Genomic DNA, 14191 nt, shown 5'->3' on the forward strand with positions numbered 1-14191 from the left:
CACACACAAAAATAGAACAAAGAGCCCCCTCACCTGCTTTTGTTTTTGCAGGGAGGAGGCACATCATTCCCTGGTGATCCAGTGGTTGAGTTTGCTTTTTGCTGGTGCAGACCTTACTAACCCATTCTGTCAGTTGGAGCTCAGAGCCCCGGCTGAAACGAACGAGTGCCGTCACAGCCAGTATCAGCTATGCGGTCTGCATCTGACAGAAATTAAGACTATGTAGCTGCTCCTGCAAGTCAGGTACGAGGTCCATGACCGCGTGCCTGACTTGTCAGATGGCTGCGGGCCACATACCGGTTCCCGGGCCGCAATTGGCCTGCGGGCCGGTAATTTGAAACCCCTGGTCTAGGGTGTAAAATAAAAAAGATATGCTTTCCCAATACTCAGACCTGCCTGGCTGCTAGACCAGTCCCTGCAGCCTCTTCTCACCCAGCCTCTGCTGGTCCAAGGACCCGTGCCATCATCACATCCATTCAGTTGCATTGGATGTGAGGATGCCAAGGGACATTACACATCCAGATCGGAGGGGGAGAGAGGTAAGCAGTCGCGGTACCAAGGGTTGTGTGAGTGTATCTTGCACTGGAGGGGTAGCCCCACTACAATGGTTAATTTGTATTATGCCGGAGATCTTCTTTAAAGTGCAATTTCTTTTCCTTTTCTAACTGTGACTGTGTATAGAGTCTGTTACAGTAAATTGGGCTAAATACAATGACATACTTTTTCCTTTACCAATTGGCTGTAATAATTTTTTCCTATTCATGAGGTCAGACTTACTGTACACAGGTTCTGCAGATCAGACTTCTGAATATAAAGTCATAGGATTTACTTTTAAGTTGTTACATTAAAATGTTCAACATAATGAATTACTATTCTTGAAGACAATGATGAGATTGTAGTACTGATTCTAGAAGACTAAACTTCAACTGTCATTATCGCTTAAATCTGGTCTTTAATTACTGGATACATTTGGCTAAATACCTAAGGCAGGGGCGCCCACAATTTTTCGTCTGGAGATCTACTTTTCAAATGATGAGCTCATTGAGATCTACCAACGAAAAAACACCTGAATTCAGGGGCGGGAGGGGGCGTGGCAGGCCCCTCGCCCACAGTGCAATCGCCTGCATTAGTGCCTGTGTTCCAGTCCAGTGCGATCCGCAAAAATGCTGCGAGCACTATTTTTGCAGATCGCATTGGACTGGAATGCACTAATGTGCCTGCATGCAGGGAGTCGGTCGGCTTACATTCCAGTGCGCCCTAGAGGTCCCGGCGTCCTGTCCTCCCGTGCTCGTGTGGCCGACGTTGCACATGGGGAGAGGTGTCCTGCCCCTTTCCATCTGCAGCGTCTGACACATTCAAGGGAGGAGAGGACATCGCGACCCTCTCTCTCTAGAAGCGTATTGCATCGCCGTTAGCTGTCATTTCTCTGGCTGCTATAGCCAGAGAAGAAGCTGGTGAGACCCCTGATGTCTCCATAAAGAGGACCAATCATTGTATATTGGCTATCACATAGGGGGATTGTATCCCCCTATGTGATAGCAATAAAGTTAAGTGTTAAAAAAAAAAAAATGAAAGTCACATATTGAAAAATTAGGGTGCGCCTACGTTGCAAAAACAACGATTACACCTCATATGTTACATATCACCGCAAACGCCGGAGTGTGAGCAATAATTCTAGGGCTATTAATCATAGATAACATTAAACTGTAGAGCAGTAAAAGCTTTTAAAGCGTCGCCTACGGCCAATTTCAGGTATGGTAGTTTTTTTGCAATTTTGCAGGCGCACGCACTTTTAAAGCTTGACATGTTTGGTGTCTGTTTACCCGACATGACCCCATCTTTTATATTTTACCAAAAAATTGGGTAATAATAAATGTTATAGCATAACATAGGAACTTTTTTTCAACATGTTCAGTACTTTTTTTAATTATATAGTAAAAAATAAAAACCTCAGTGGTGATTAAATACCACTAAAAGAAAGCCCTATCTGTCCCCAAAAAACAATACAAAATTAATTTCAGTACAGCGTTGCATGACTGAATAAATGTCAGTCAAATTACCGTAGCACTAAATACTGAAAAATGGCCTGGACAGGAAGGGGGTCAGCAAGTGGTTAAAGTTTATCTAAACCCACATGCAAAACAATTGCTCATCAATTCTTAGATGTGGTCTCTGCATTAGTTTCCTTTTTTAGGCTTTTTTTTCCCTAACTGGTTGTGCTGCCACAGCCAATGTCATCGTTTAACTGAAATAGCATAAATAATAAAAGATGAAATATATATTACATTGCATTTCATTGTGTTATGCTGTATCCATAGCTACTAGTGGTAAATTAGCATTGTTACAGCCTAATCTGTGTATACTTGGTATCTTCCATTCACCCCTGCTGTTTTCTGTACATTGGCACAGTCTTCTGCTAGATCTTTCCAGCCTCTTTTTTTCTATTTTCCTTTTCTGCATCATCCCTGAGGTAAGAGGGTCTGTGTTTAACCTCTTATAAGCAAAGATATGAAGTTCTTTTTCACCTCTAAGAATGACAAGAATCACATTCTCTGCATTGAGACGGCTGAATAAACTACATTGGATTCTACTCTGAGTCTTCTTAGCGAGTTGGACACTATCTGTGAATTATCACCAAGTCAGTAGGTTGTCATACTATCCGTACAGATGAGTCTTAGGAAATATGTGCAAATGCATAAAGCAGTGGTTGTAACAGAATACTGGTTAAAAGATGTTAGCTGGAATTGAGCTTTAGTTTGTTAGGTCCATCAAAATCTGATACTACATGTAAACACTGGTTGACAATGCTGCTGTCCAAGGGTGGCACCATTGCTGCTCCATAGCCAGGTAAACCTCAACTAGAGTTCCCATAAAGAAAATGAGTACATGATAAAATGGCTCTTAGGCTGGGTTCAAACCTAGGCTTACGGAATATGCGCGTTTGCAGCGCGTTTCGTGCCGCACGTTTTTACTGCGATTTGCGGTAAAAAAAACGCGTGACAAATGAACGTTTCCGAGGGCTACCTGGCTGTATCCCAATGGATACGTGCTGTAAATACGCCCCAAAGAAGCTCCTGTACTTCTTTGGGCGTAGGGAGCTTTGCAGCGCGTTCCTACGCGCTGTAAAACGCCCAGGTGGGAACCATGCCCATAGGCAATTGGTTTTCACATGTTGAGCGTTTTACAGAGCGTAGGAACGTGCTGTAAAACGGTCAGGTGTGAACCAGGCCTTAGATAAACAGCTCAATCTGCAAATAACCAGCTGATCTGCAAATTGATCTTAAAGTAAGTTCCCACAAATTTTATTTAAACATGACACAATAGGTTTTAGAACACACTTACCATCTCCTGAGCTACCTCCTCTGCAATATCTTTGTAAAGCTCAAAGAGAAACTCAATAGCATTGTTGTCTTTGTATTTGCCATGGAGCTTTTTTGTGTCATCCATCCTTAACCAAAGTTTCAAGGCTGGTTTGACGCCATCATCTTCTTCTGCAAGTTCAACATGAACTCCAGTATCTTCCTGAAAGAAGGAGTGTTCCAGCAGATCCTGGATGGTATACCTGTCAAGATCCAAAAAGCCTTTCAGTTATTTGGTATTGATATGTGCAGCATAACATTAATGACTGAACATGCCCTTTATGTGTTTTCCCATCTTTATTAACTATTGTCTTTTGGTTGTCTTTTCAGATTCCATTCTATTGGTGTAAGAAGGTAGTGGTGGATTAATGGGTTTTAACTCCACATACCCCCACCCCCCATATAATTTGTCTTTGGACCAAGGCAGTGTCCAGTTATTATATTGTAAAGCCACTCCAAGCTCCCCATTTACACCTCTATCAATCAAGTACTCTTTACTACTGTCTACATTATGTGAAATATCACAAGATGCAGATCAACAAAAAAAGTCAGGGATGCTAGGTCACTCACTTATAGAGGTCTGAAACATCTGTACCAATGTACGTGTGTGTAGTGTATATACAACCCCAATTCCAAAAAAGTTGGGACGCTGTGTAAAATCTACATAAAATCAGAATGCAATAATTTGCAAATCTCACGCTTTACGTATTTCTGAGCCCACTTAGTGATGTCCATCACAGAATCAGCCTTGTTTTAATGCAGTGCCTTCTGAGGGCCCCAAAATCATGGGCATCCAATATTACGTTTAAGCCTTGTCCCTTGTGCACAGAGATTTCTCCAGATTCTCTGAGTATTTTGATGATATTATGTACTGTAGATGATTATATATTTAAAGTATTTGCAATTTTAGACTGAGGAACATTATTCTGAAATTGTTTGACAGGCTTTGGATGCAAATTGGTGAACCTCTGCCCATCTTTACTTCTGAGACACTCTGATTCTCTAAGATGCTCTTTATACCCAATAATGTTACTGACCTGTTTCTAATTAATTTAATTAGTTGCAAAATGTTCTCTCAGCTCTCCCTTGTTAGTACCAGTTACTTTGTCAGCTTTTTGTTGCCCTGTCCCAACTTTTTTGAGATGTATTGCTGCCATCAATTTCAAAGTTACCTTATTTTTTTCCTAAAATGGTACATTTTCTCGGTTTAATCATTTAAAATCTTTTCTATATTCTATTGTGAAAAAATATGGGTTTATGAGATTTGCAAATCATTGCATTCTGTTTTTATGTAGATTTTACACAGCGTCCCAACTGTTTTGGAATTGGGGTTATGAATGAGCCTCATCTTATTTTTCTTTTTTCTTGTATGTATGCAACTTCAAGGAGGTAGGATGGAGTAGGGCATGACAGCAAAGTCTAGATAAAATACTGCAAGTATTTCTCCCTATATACCAATCATATTGTGATGTGCAAGCCCCCCCTAAGCGTTGCATCCAAGGAGACTGCTGTAGAGAAATTGATAGACATAGCTGGAAATGCCAGGCTTTTTAAATCAGAAGCTTAGGATTAGCTGTACCCAAAACAAGGTTGCTTATGGTCAAAGTATTTTACCAGGGGTGGCCTGGTGTACTCAAGCAATGGTAGAATAAAAAATAAAAGCACTGGACAGGTAGCCGGTGTCCCTTCTATGCTACATTTTCAAATTTGGTTAAAGATGATTTTTAAAAGAAAACCCCAACCAAATATCAATTAGCAAGTGTCGTACCAAATATACCACATGGAGGATTACATGAGCATACAGTGACTCTGAAAGGGTGATTCATTTAATTTGCCTGTTTCTGGGTTATACATAGTTATAACTGTCTGAGCAAGCCAAATGTCTGTGCAAGCCAAATTGTGTTTTTCACTCTATTCCACAGAAACCAGTTTGAGATGTTTCTAAAATGTTAGCCTTTACAAATGGTAAAGGCTAACATTTATGGCTAAAATCTCTTATTTCTGTTTTTGTCTTCTGGTTGTTTACTTTGAAAATCCCCCCATGGTTGTCTCATGATTCTTACTATCATAAGTAGCCTTGTAGTTTTGTATACATGCATGATTTTAATTGGTTTATGCTCCGCCATCCCTCTTTTAGTTTCACATATAACCTTTTGTTTTTAACAATAAACGTTTGAATATAGAGTGAATACACTGTTTTGTGTTATTCTGTATTCCCAAGTACTTGTCTGAAGCTGGCAGCATGATCGAATCCCAGAAAACTTAAATCGAGTTAAGTCTTACCAGGAGAAGTGGGTTCGAGGCCCACTACTGGGGAGCTAGAGGCCCTTTAGTGTAACTTTCCCATGGGTTAGAGGCCAACTCCTGAGGGTTCGAGGCCCTGCAGTGTAACTTTCCCATGGGTTAGAGGCCAACTCCTGAGGGTTCGAGGCCCTGCAGTGTAACTTTCCCATGGGTTAGAGGCCAACTCCTGAGGGTTTGAGGCCCTGCAGTGTAACTTTCCTGAGGTATTCTAACAGACCCAAGCCACAAAAACATGATGCTAGCATCACAACATTTGGGCAGGGTGGGAATGCTGTTCTCTTGCCAGTTCTTAGGACAAACATAGAAAATACATGATTAGGCTTCAGTACTGCAATATGCCTTTGCATACTGCAAGTGATGAGCTGACCACTGCTACTGCAATTCAAAGGGTGCATATTGCGACCTACCATTGTTGGTCAGAAAGGTTTTCCAGCTGTTATAGGTTTCAGCCATCTCCAAACAATTAGCATTTCTGCCATTTATGCTAAGGCCCTACAGATCCTGCCCTATACTGAATACATTTTTTTAAACAGGAAGTAGGGGAAAACTTTATGTGCATGGTTTTATGAACACTAGAGAGAATTTACTGAAAAAGTGGAGCAGCTGTGCATGTTAACCAACCAGCTTCTATCTTTAGCTTGTTCAAACTTGAGCTTTAAAAATAAAAATTAGAAGTTGACTGGTTGCCATGCACAGCTATCCCAGATTCTGTATGCTCCAGTCTTAGTAAATTCCCTTCACAGGATTGTTGGATAACAAACATAGAAATCCGGGGTTTGACAGCCATTAAACTATTTTTAAATGGAGAGAGAGCATATACACATTCTTCCCATTACATTTTATAAATATAAATATTTGCTACCTCTTGCACAGAAGATAGAAACTCTGTTTGCACCTAATCACTGCTCAGCATCCCCATTCCCTTTAATCCTAGGAGCAACTATTGTACTCCTCTCTACAATTCAGTCTAGTAAGCACCCGCCTTGAGGTGATTTTACCTTTCATTTTTGTTCATTCGTATACAGCCCTCAATGATCTCCTTAAGCTCAGGAACTTTAACTTTAAAGAAGCTGTCTGGCTTCATGCCCTGTGGATGATGAAAGGAAACATAATGTCAGGTCATGCAGCTTTGACTAAGCAAAATTCTGTACGTCTGAAACAGTAAACAGAAAACCTCCAAGACAGCATCAGGAGTATCAATAGAACAGCTGTGGATGTCTGGTTAAATACTACTTATAGATTATATAGAAATCACAATTTATTCATACCTTTTCTGTTATAATGTTTTTCATTTACATACATTTTAGAAATTTTTTAAAAAAGAAGACAGGGTCAACAGAAGGGTACATACGGTGGTATAGAAATTACAAAGGAAATGGTGAGCATCCAAATATAGTGCAATCAAGATCAACGAGTTGCAGCATCAGTCATGAAAAAATAGCTAAAAAGTATAATAACCAAAAATACATCACTTCCATAGTGCAAATGAAAAGACCAATTGGGTATACGCATCCCACGGATCCAACAAAGGGAAAAAAACAAACTTGGAACCGAAGTGGAAGCAGATGATATAAGGATAGCAGGCCAGGCCAGGCCAGGCCAGAAAATCACATCCAAGAAAAGAAACAAGTAAAAATGAAAAGAAGGAAGAGAGAAAAAGTAGATACTCACTACAGAAAAACAGAAGGAAGGAGGAAAACAGGAGGGGGAAAGAGGCATGAGGGATACCCCGAGCGAGGGGGTTTGCACTTTGGGCCATGCCCACCAGATATGGAATATCGTGCCTTGAGAAGCACCCCCCCCAAAAACAGTTAGGGGATGCTTCTGGGAAAGAATTAGCTATCCTATTTGGCGTCATGTACCAATATCATTTACACCTGGTATGAGTTCTCCAATGCTATTATATTAAAGGAGATTTTGGCAGTCTGAGTCCAAATAACCTCCCACTCAGCTTGTTCAAGACATTCCCCATGTTCAGTTTCCCAATTTGACATATACAATAATTTGTCAGATGAACGCGACTTGTTAAGACCCCAATACACTAATGAGCCATACGGATCGCGTAAGCATCTGTTTTCAAATTCCGTCAGTGTAAAGGACGTGTCTGTCTTATCCTGGACAAGAGACTTTACAAAATGTTTAATTTGGAGGTAATGATAAAATTCTGATTGCGGAAGCTTCCAAACCTGCTAAAGACTAGAAAATGATTTAACAATGGTAGACTTAAAGAACATTATATGCGAACTGCATTGCATGACGTGGCCACCTCCGAAATGCAAGCGGGTAATCATAAGCTGAAGTAAACAGGGAACCATATAATGTTTTTCATAAGTTTTTAAATAGAACTAGTTATTTAAGACTGAAAGCATAGAAATTCATGCAATAATAAAAGGTAGAAATGCAGTGTACGGTTGCTGTCATAAATAAAACAAAAAAGTTTAGCAGTGCTTAGATCACTTTACATCATGACACCACAGGGTGTCTTCAAACCATACTCTCTGATCATTCAATATTCCACAGGAAAGAGGCTCACCGCCTGAACTGAAGATTCAATTACATCATGGTCATGGTTTTATCACTGAATTTCTTCTGCTCAACTGCACCCCTTGAGCTCTGTTTCAGGATTTGCCAACAAACTCAAGTTCTCCAAACTTTTTTCAGAACATTTTACTGAGAACATCATACGTCCAGTATAGAGGGGGGAAAATAACAGCCCAAAACACGAGAGATAAAAACGATCAAGGATCTAAGTACCACACAAAAAAGGACCTTAGTACCACAATATCAAAATTCACAGAGCATGATAACCTGCTCTCGCTCAATGTGTTTCACCTAAACATGCTTCATCAGGGCAAGGCAGGAAGGTGATTAGTGTCAGGGCGGCCGTTGGGTAGTCAGCAGTTAGGGAAGGTTCATGTGGCTATCATTCTTAAGGTGCCCATACACCATACGACCATCGCAAGACTGTTGTGTTGCGTTGGTCGTAAGCTTATTAAAAGCTTATACGATCTGCCCATCTTGGACAGGCAGATCGTACTTGCGATCATCGCAAGCCCACCCCCCTGAGGGGCGGGCTTCCGATGACTGCAAACGGGTAGTGTGCGCGTGCGCCCACTGGCCCGTTCGGCAGTTGTCGAACAAGCAGGCCACTAACCCGCCGAGAATCGTACAATTCTCGGTGGGTTTTCAAGCCTGCTTGTTCGACGGAGAACATGCGACCGTACAGTAGAAACAGCTGTCGCACGCCTTCCATACACTTTGCGATTATCGTACGATCGCGTCTGAGATTATTAAGGTTGGTGGGGTCCAGTGAGGGTATTTTGGGTATTGTGATGACCAGTGCATGTTTTAGAGGGGAGGTAATGCCAGTAGAGACAGAAAGATTGAACATGTGAGTAAGAGAGTGTAGGATAGAGCAAGAGGGTGACCAAAGTAGTGGTGCAATTGGTGAGGTGGGTGCCGGAGAAAAGTTTTGTAACCTCCTCTGTAGTGACAGGGTCAAAAGAGGAAAGTAACAAGTGTGATGGTGGGTCTGGTACATTAATAGGGAATGGTGAGTGGACAGTGGAGATCTCATCCCAAATTGCATCTATCTTGTTTTTCAAATGAATGGCAATGTCCTGTGCAGTGAATACGTTAGTCAGTGGAGGCGGTGGAGGACATAGTAGAGAGTTAAAAGTAGAAAAGAGTTGACGAGGTCTGGATGAGCGTGTTAATTAAAGTGACAAAATAAGTCTGTTGGGCAGCATGGAGGGAGGAATTATATGATAGGAGGGCAGCTGTAGAACAGGGTGAAGTCTTGCAGAGACCTACCACTTATTCACAAAAGGGTGAAGAGTTTGGAGAAGGCAGGAGAAGTGAACAATCTAGGCCAAAATAGCTGATTTGGAAAAATTCTCCAATTCAGCTCACTTACCAAATCAATTATGTTGTCCTAGATTGTTCACTTCTCCTGCCTTCTCCAAACTCTTAACCCTTTTGTGAATAACCCTGCTAGTTTTACGCCACAGAGCGCGGCTATGTCTTTTAATATGACCTCTAAACTCTGTGCACCTTACTTGGCCTCACATAATTTGTAGATTGGAACAGTCAGTACAGGCCCTGTAAACAATATTTTTAGCTCTCTCTAGGGTTTGTTTTCTCTGGCAGCCTGAAGCTCAGAATGAATGCAGAGCTTGTGCTGCTCTGTTTAATAGTGCAATTCATTGATTCCAGAGTAAAAGATCATTGGTGAGTTTGTGGGAGTTTCAAGATCTGCCTCCTTGTTGATGCAGGAAGCCAGAACAGAGACAGCAGTCTAACTAAGAACTGGTAAGTCTACCTAATACATTCTCATGGAGTAATACTTATCTAGTGTTCCTAAAACACAATTAAACTTAGGATCTGAACAATTCAGGAATAAGGGATCTGTAAATTAAAGTCATCATCATTCCATTAATCAAAAGTTGAGTAACTCATTGTTTTCTTAGAGCTTGTTCATTCTAGCCGCACGATAAAGCGCTGCAACTAGTGTCTCCCAAAAGGCATCAGTGAGCCGCTGTGCCTTGCATTGTTTCAATGTAATGTACTGCTTACTTTTCTTTTACTTTATTTGGAATGTACAAATGGTACACTCTATTCAGGTACCACACAGCAGTGTGGTGACCTGTAGTGCAGTCCAGTGCATGTCTACATTTGTTCACACCACAGATCATACCTGCGCTGTAGTGTGAATAGAGCACATTTTATTATTTATTTATTTATTACAGGTATTTATATAGCGCCGACAATTTACGCAGCACTTTACATTGTTGCACATTCACATCATTCTCTACCCTCAAGGAGCTTACAATCTAAGGTCCCTATCTCACATGCATACATAGAGGACCAACTTAGAGAGGAGCCAATTAACCTACCAGCATGTCTTTGGAGTGTGGGAGGAAACCGGAGTACCCTGAGGAAACCCACGCAAGCACAGGGAGAACATGCAAACTCCTTGCAGATAGTGACCTGGGCAGGATTCGAACTGGGGACCCTCCGTGCTGCAAGGCATAGAAAACATGTGGTTTATATATGCCCTAGCATGACTGCCAATTTGTTTCGGGATACAGATTCCGGCAAAATCGGAATTTCCATTAGCAGTAGTATGCACAAATTTTTGTTATGAATGAATTTTTCGTTGCAGCAAAGTGACAGACAAAAGAAAAAAAATTACCTTTTTAAAAAAAAAAGTCCTTTTATTTTACCACTTCCTGGCTGGCCACTTTAAGGTGCCCACACACCTTGCGATAATCGTACGATAATTGCGGGAAATCCCATGATCGTACGATTATCGCAAGGTGTGTGGAAGACGTGTGACCTCTGCTACTGTAAGGTCGCAAGACTTTTATCTTAGGAACATGTTCGAAAACCCGCTGTGAATCGTACGATTGTCGGCGGGTGTGTGGCATGTTCGTAAGATAAATGCCACACGGGCCGGTGTGCGCAAGCGCACACTGCCTGTTCAGCATTGTGGTCATTGGAAGCCCGCCCCTCAGCGGGGCGGGCTTGCGATCATCGCAAGTACGATCTGCCTGTCCAAGATAGGCAGATCGTACGTTTTTTTAATTACCTTACAACCATCGCAAGACAAAAGTCTTGCGATGGTTGTAAGGTGTGTGCCCAGCATAAGGATGGGCTCGAGCTTGTTCGCAGCTCCATGTGCCGAGCACGCCAGGAAGCTGACAGGTACTGAGACATTTTCCCGGTCCGCAGCTGCAGAGATCGGGAAATTTCTCAGTGCCTGTGATTGGCGCTGCGCGCTGTCAGCTTCCTGGCAGGCTCGGCATTTGGAGCAGCGAACACGCCCGAGCCCATCCTTACTGAAGGGCCCTTACACAAAGGACAAAACAGTATCCAATTTTCAGTACTGATACAGATTCTCCCTTAGTTAGCTCTGATGAAGGGGGTATTTGTATACAGCTATATAAATATGCACACGCACAAGTGAGAACAGAGAATAAGGCTAGGTTAACCCCTTTGCGTCTTCATATTCCTGAGATTTTTAGTGTGTGTATGATGCATGTCGATGCCTATTTAGTGCATTTTTAACAGTCTGTGTTTTTTATTTGGCCAGTGAAAATCAAATAAACTAGAGATTGCTAGAGGGTTGTTGCAAGCACTTTCATATGCTACCATAGAACTCTATGGGGCCAAAAAATGGGCGTTGATCCACAAAAAAATTCACCTTTTCCCAATGCAGGGCCGGGCAGTGAACAGGTATAACTGGGCTCCACAGAAAAGAATGGCAATCCTCATGTAATGTATGAAAATGTGTTGGGCAATGTGTGTTAAATTACTCAGGTATGAACGGAACCTAAAGGCTTGTTCACACCAAATCTGGACCAGATCTGGATGAGTTTCTGCACATGCTGTGCAGTGTGTTTTGCCACGCTTTTGCTGCATTCCGGGCCATTTTTTGTAGCCTAAAATGAGCTTTCAGTGCGTTCCAGGGCGTTTGCATGAATTTTTGATGCGATTGCATGTGTTTTGGTGCGTTCCAGAGCAGAAAAAATAGGCTATGTTGCAGTTTTTCCACATGCTCTGCTACTGAACGCTGTGGTGTGAACTAGAGCCCAAAATACCATTGGAATACATTGGATGCATTTTGGATGCGTTCTGCAACTGCTCTGCATCTGCTCACAACAAGCCCTAAAATGCAATACACCTACATGATATTAGAGTAAAATAAACATTATTGTCAGATGATTATTTAAACTAATATGAATATATTATTCATAAAAATCTGTACAGTACATAAATCAATGCCCATGACCAAAAAAAAAACCCAAGTGACCAAATAAGGTAAATTAAATGTGAATTGTTCATTATACTTTGGATATTCTGTGATCATGATGCTAAAACCGTAACAATTTGCACAAATATTTGTATTCAGTCTTTGAAAATGCAGTGGAGTCTCAAGGTTTATGTCTAAAACATATGACGTGGCATGCTTGAATAGTCACAAGCCACCCCAATGCTGGAAAAAAGCTTCTGCTGGGAAGTGGCGGGGTTCCACTCAGTCCCTGCCAACAATATTACTTGCATCCCTCAGGACAAGATGTGAAGTATGACATGCCAGGACCCTGCACATTATATTTCACATCCTGTTCAGAAGACCGGTTTAAGTGATTTTGTTGGGTGGGATGTAGAGTACAGCTGCCGCTAGTATGCAGATGGAAGAAGGGAGAGGAGGTGTAGGACCACAAGTCCAGCTCTTAGTCCCCGTTCACACTTAGGCCTTTTGTAGCTCAAAGTTCGGTGCTAGAAAACGCTGAACACAAGGAATCTCTTGGTTTTCTATGGCCCCTGTTCACACCTTAGCGTTAGGTCATCTGTAGCAAAACGCCTGCTACTGGATAAAGTACATGAGCTACTTTTCTGCAGATTTCTGCACTTTTGGCCCTACAGACTTTAATGGAAATGTCCCGAAAAACGTGCAAAACAAGCATTTGTGTGCTTTTTAAAAAATGTTTTGTTGTGCGTTTGTAACACAAGAGCCAGCCTTCTTCTGCAAAAAAGACTCACTGGCAAACAACATGGAAGACAGAACAAGCTGAAAAACACACAGCAATACAATTGAAGAAAAAATGCTTAAAAACTGATTGACGCACGTGAAAACACCTAACAACACTTAAAAATACCTCCTGAAACACTGATGCGTAGGTGTGAACGGAGCCTTAGAGGGTTATTCACAAAGTTAGCCAAAGGATCAGCCAGAGCTACGGCTGATCCTTCGGCTAGCTTTGGCCGCCAGAGCCCCTCGATTCAGTCGAACCGAAGGGCTGCTGAACGGGCAAGTCACTATTGCCCCGTGGAGCTCCCGAAGCTGGCCAAGCGGCTCAGCCAAGCCGAAGGCATATGCTTCGGCTCGACGGAGCTGAAATGACACTGAAGCGGGGTGAACGGCCGGCCATTGGCTGTGATGTCACGGCCGGCTCCGCCCAGTTGTTATTCATTGGCCGGGACCTGCTAGAAGACTCTCTAGGAAACAGTTGGGTGGAGCTAGCTGTCACTGCTGGCTCCGTCCAATAGTTTTTTTAACCCCTTCATGTCTGAGGCCTTTTTTTCATTTTTTGCACCCATTTTATATTCCACATTTTAGGCCTGAAAATGACTTAAAAACCCCAAACATTATATATTTTCTGAATGCCAAGACCCTATAGAATAAAATGGTGGTAGTTGCAGATTTTTATGTTGCGCAATATTAGCGCAACTCCTTATTAAACCCCAACATTAATGAAATATAAAAGATGAGGTTACAACGAATAAAACGATACCCAACATGCCCAGGTTACAAATTGCGTGAGTCCGTGAAACGGCGAAAAACTGCAGTACCTCAAAAAGTCCATAGAAGACGCTTTAAAAGCCCCCACAGCTGGACTGCAGGAGCCCAAGAACTGACAGCCCAGGGACCGGAAGGGTATGCAATCTGCATCGCTCCCGGTCCCATAGAACGGGGAGGTGATCGATGAACGGAAGTTCGTCGACCTCCTCCCCAGCTCCCCGCG

At 42.2% G+C, this 14191-nt stretch overlaps 1 protein-coding gene across 1 annotated transcript in view; it reads right to left on the minus strand.

Annotated features, from left to right (window-relative positions):
• Positions 1-14191, minus strand: part of LOC108792749 (serine/threonine-protein kinase WNK4-like) — a 73768-nt gene that overhangs the window by 22199 nt on the left and 37378 nt on the right. The window contains exons 6-7 of the mRNA XM_018563591.1: positions 6662-6750; positions 3343-3562 (exon numbers count right to left, since the gene is read on the minus strand). Coding sequence (XP_018419093.1) covers positions 3343-3562; positions 6662-6750 — 309 coding nt within the window. The remainder of the gene's footprint in view (positions 1-3342; positions 3563-6661; positions 6751-14191) is intronic.

The sequence above is a fragment of the Nanorana parkeri genome, unplaced genomic scaffold (genome assembly GCF_000935625.1).
Source record: "Nanorana parkeri isolate BGI_ZX_2015 unplaced genomic scaffold, ASM93562v1 scaffold679, whole genome shotgun sequence".
Taxonomy (NCBI): Eukaryota; Metazoa; Chordata; class Amphibia; order Anura; family Dicroglossidae; genus Nanorana; species Nanorana parkeri.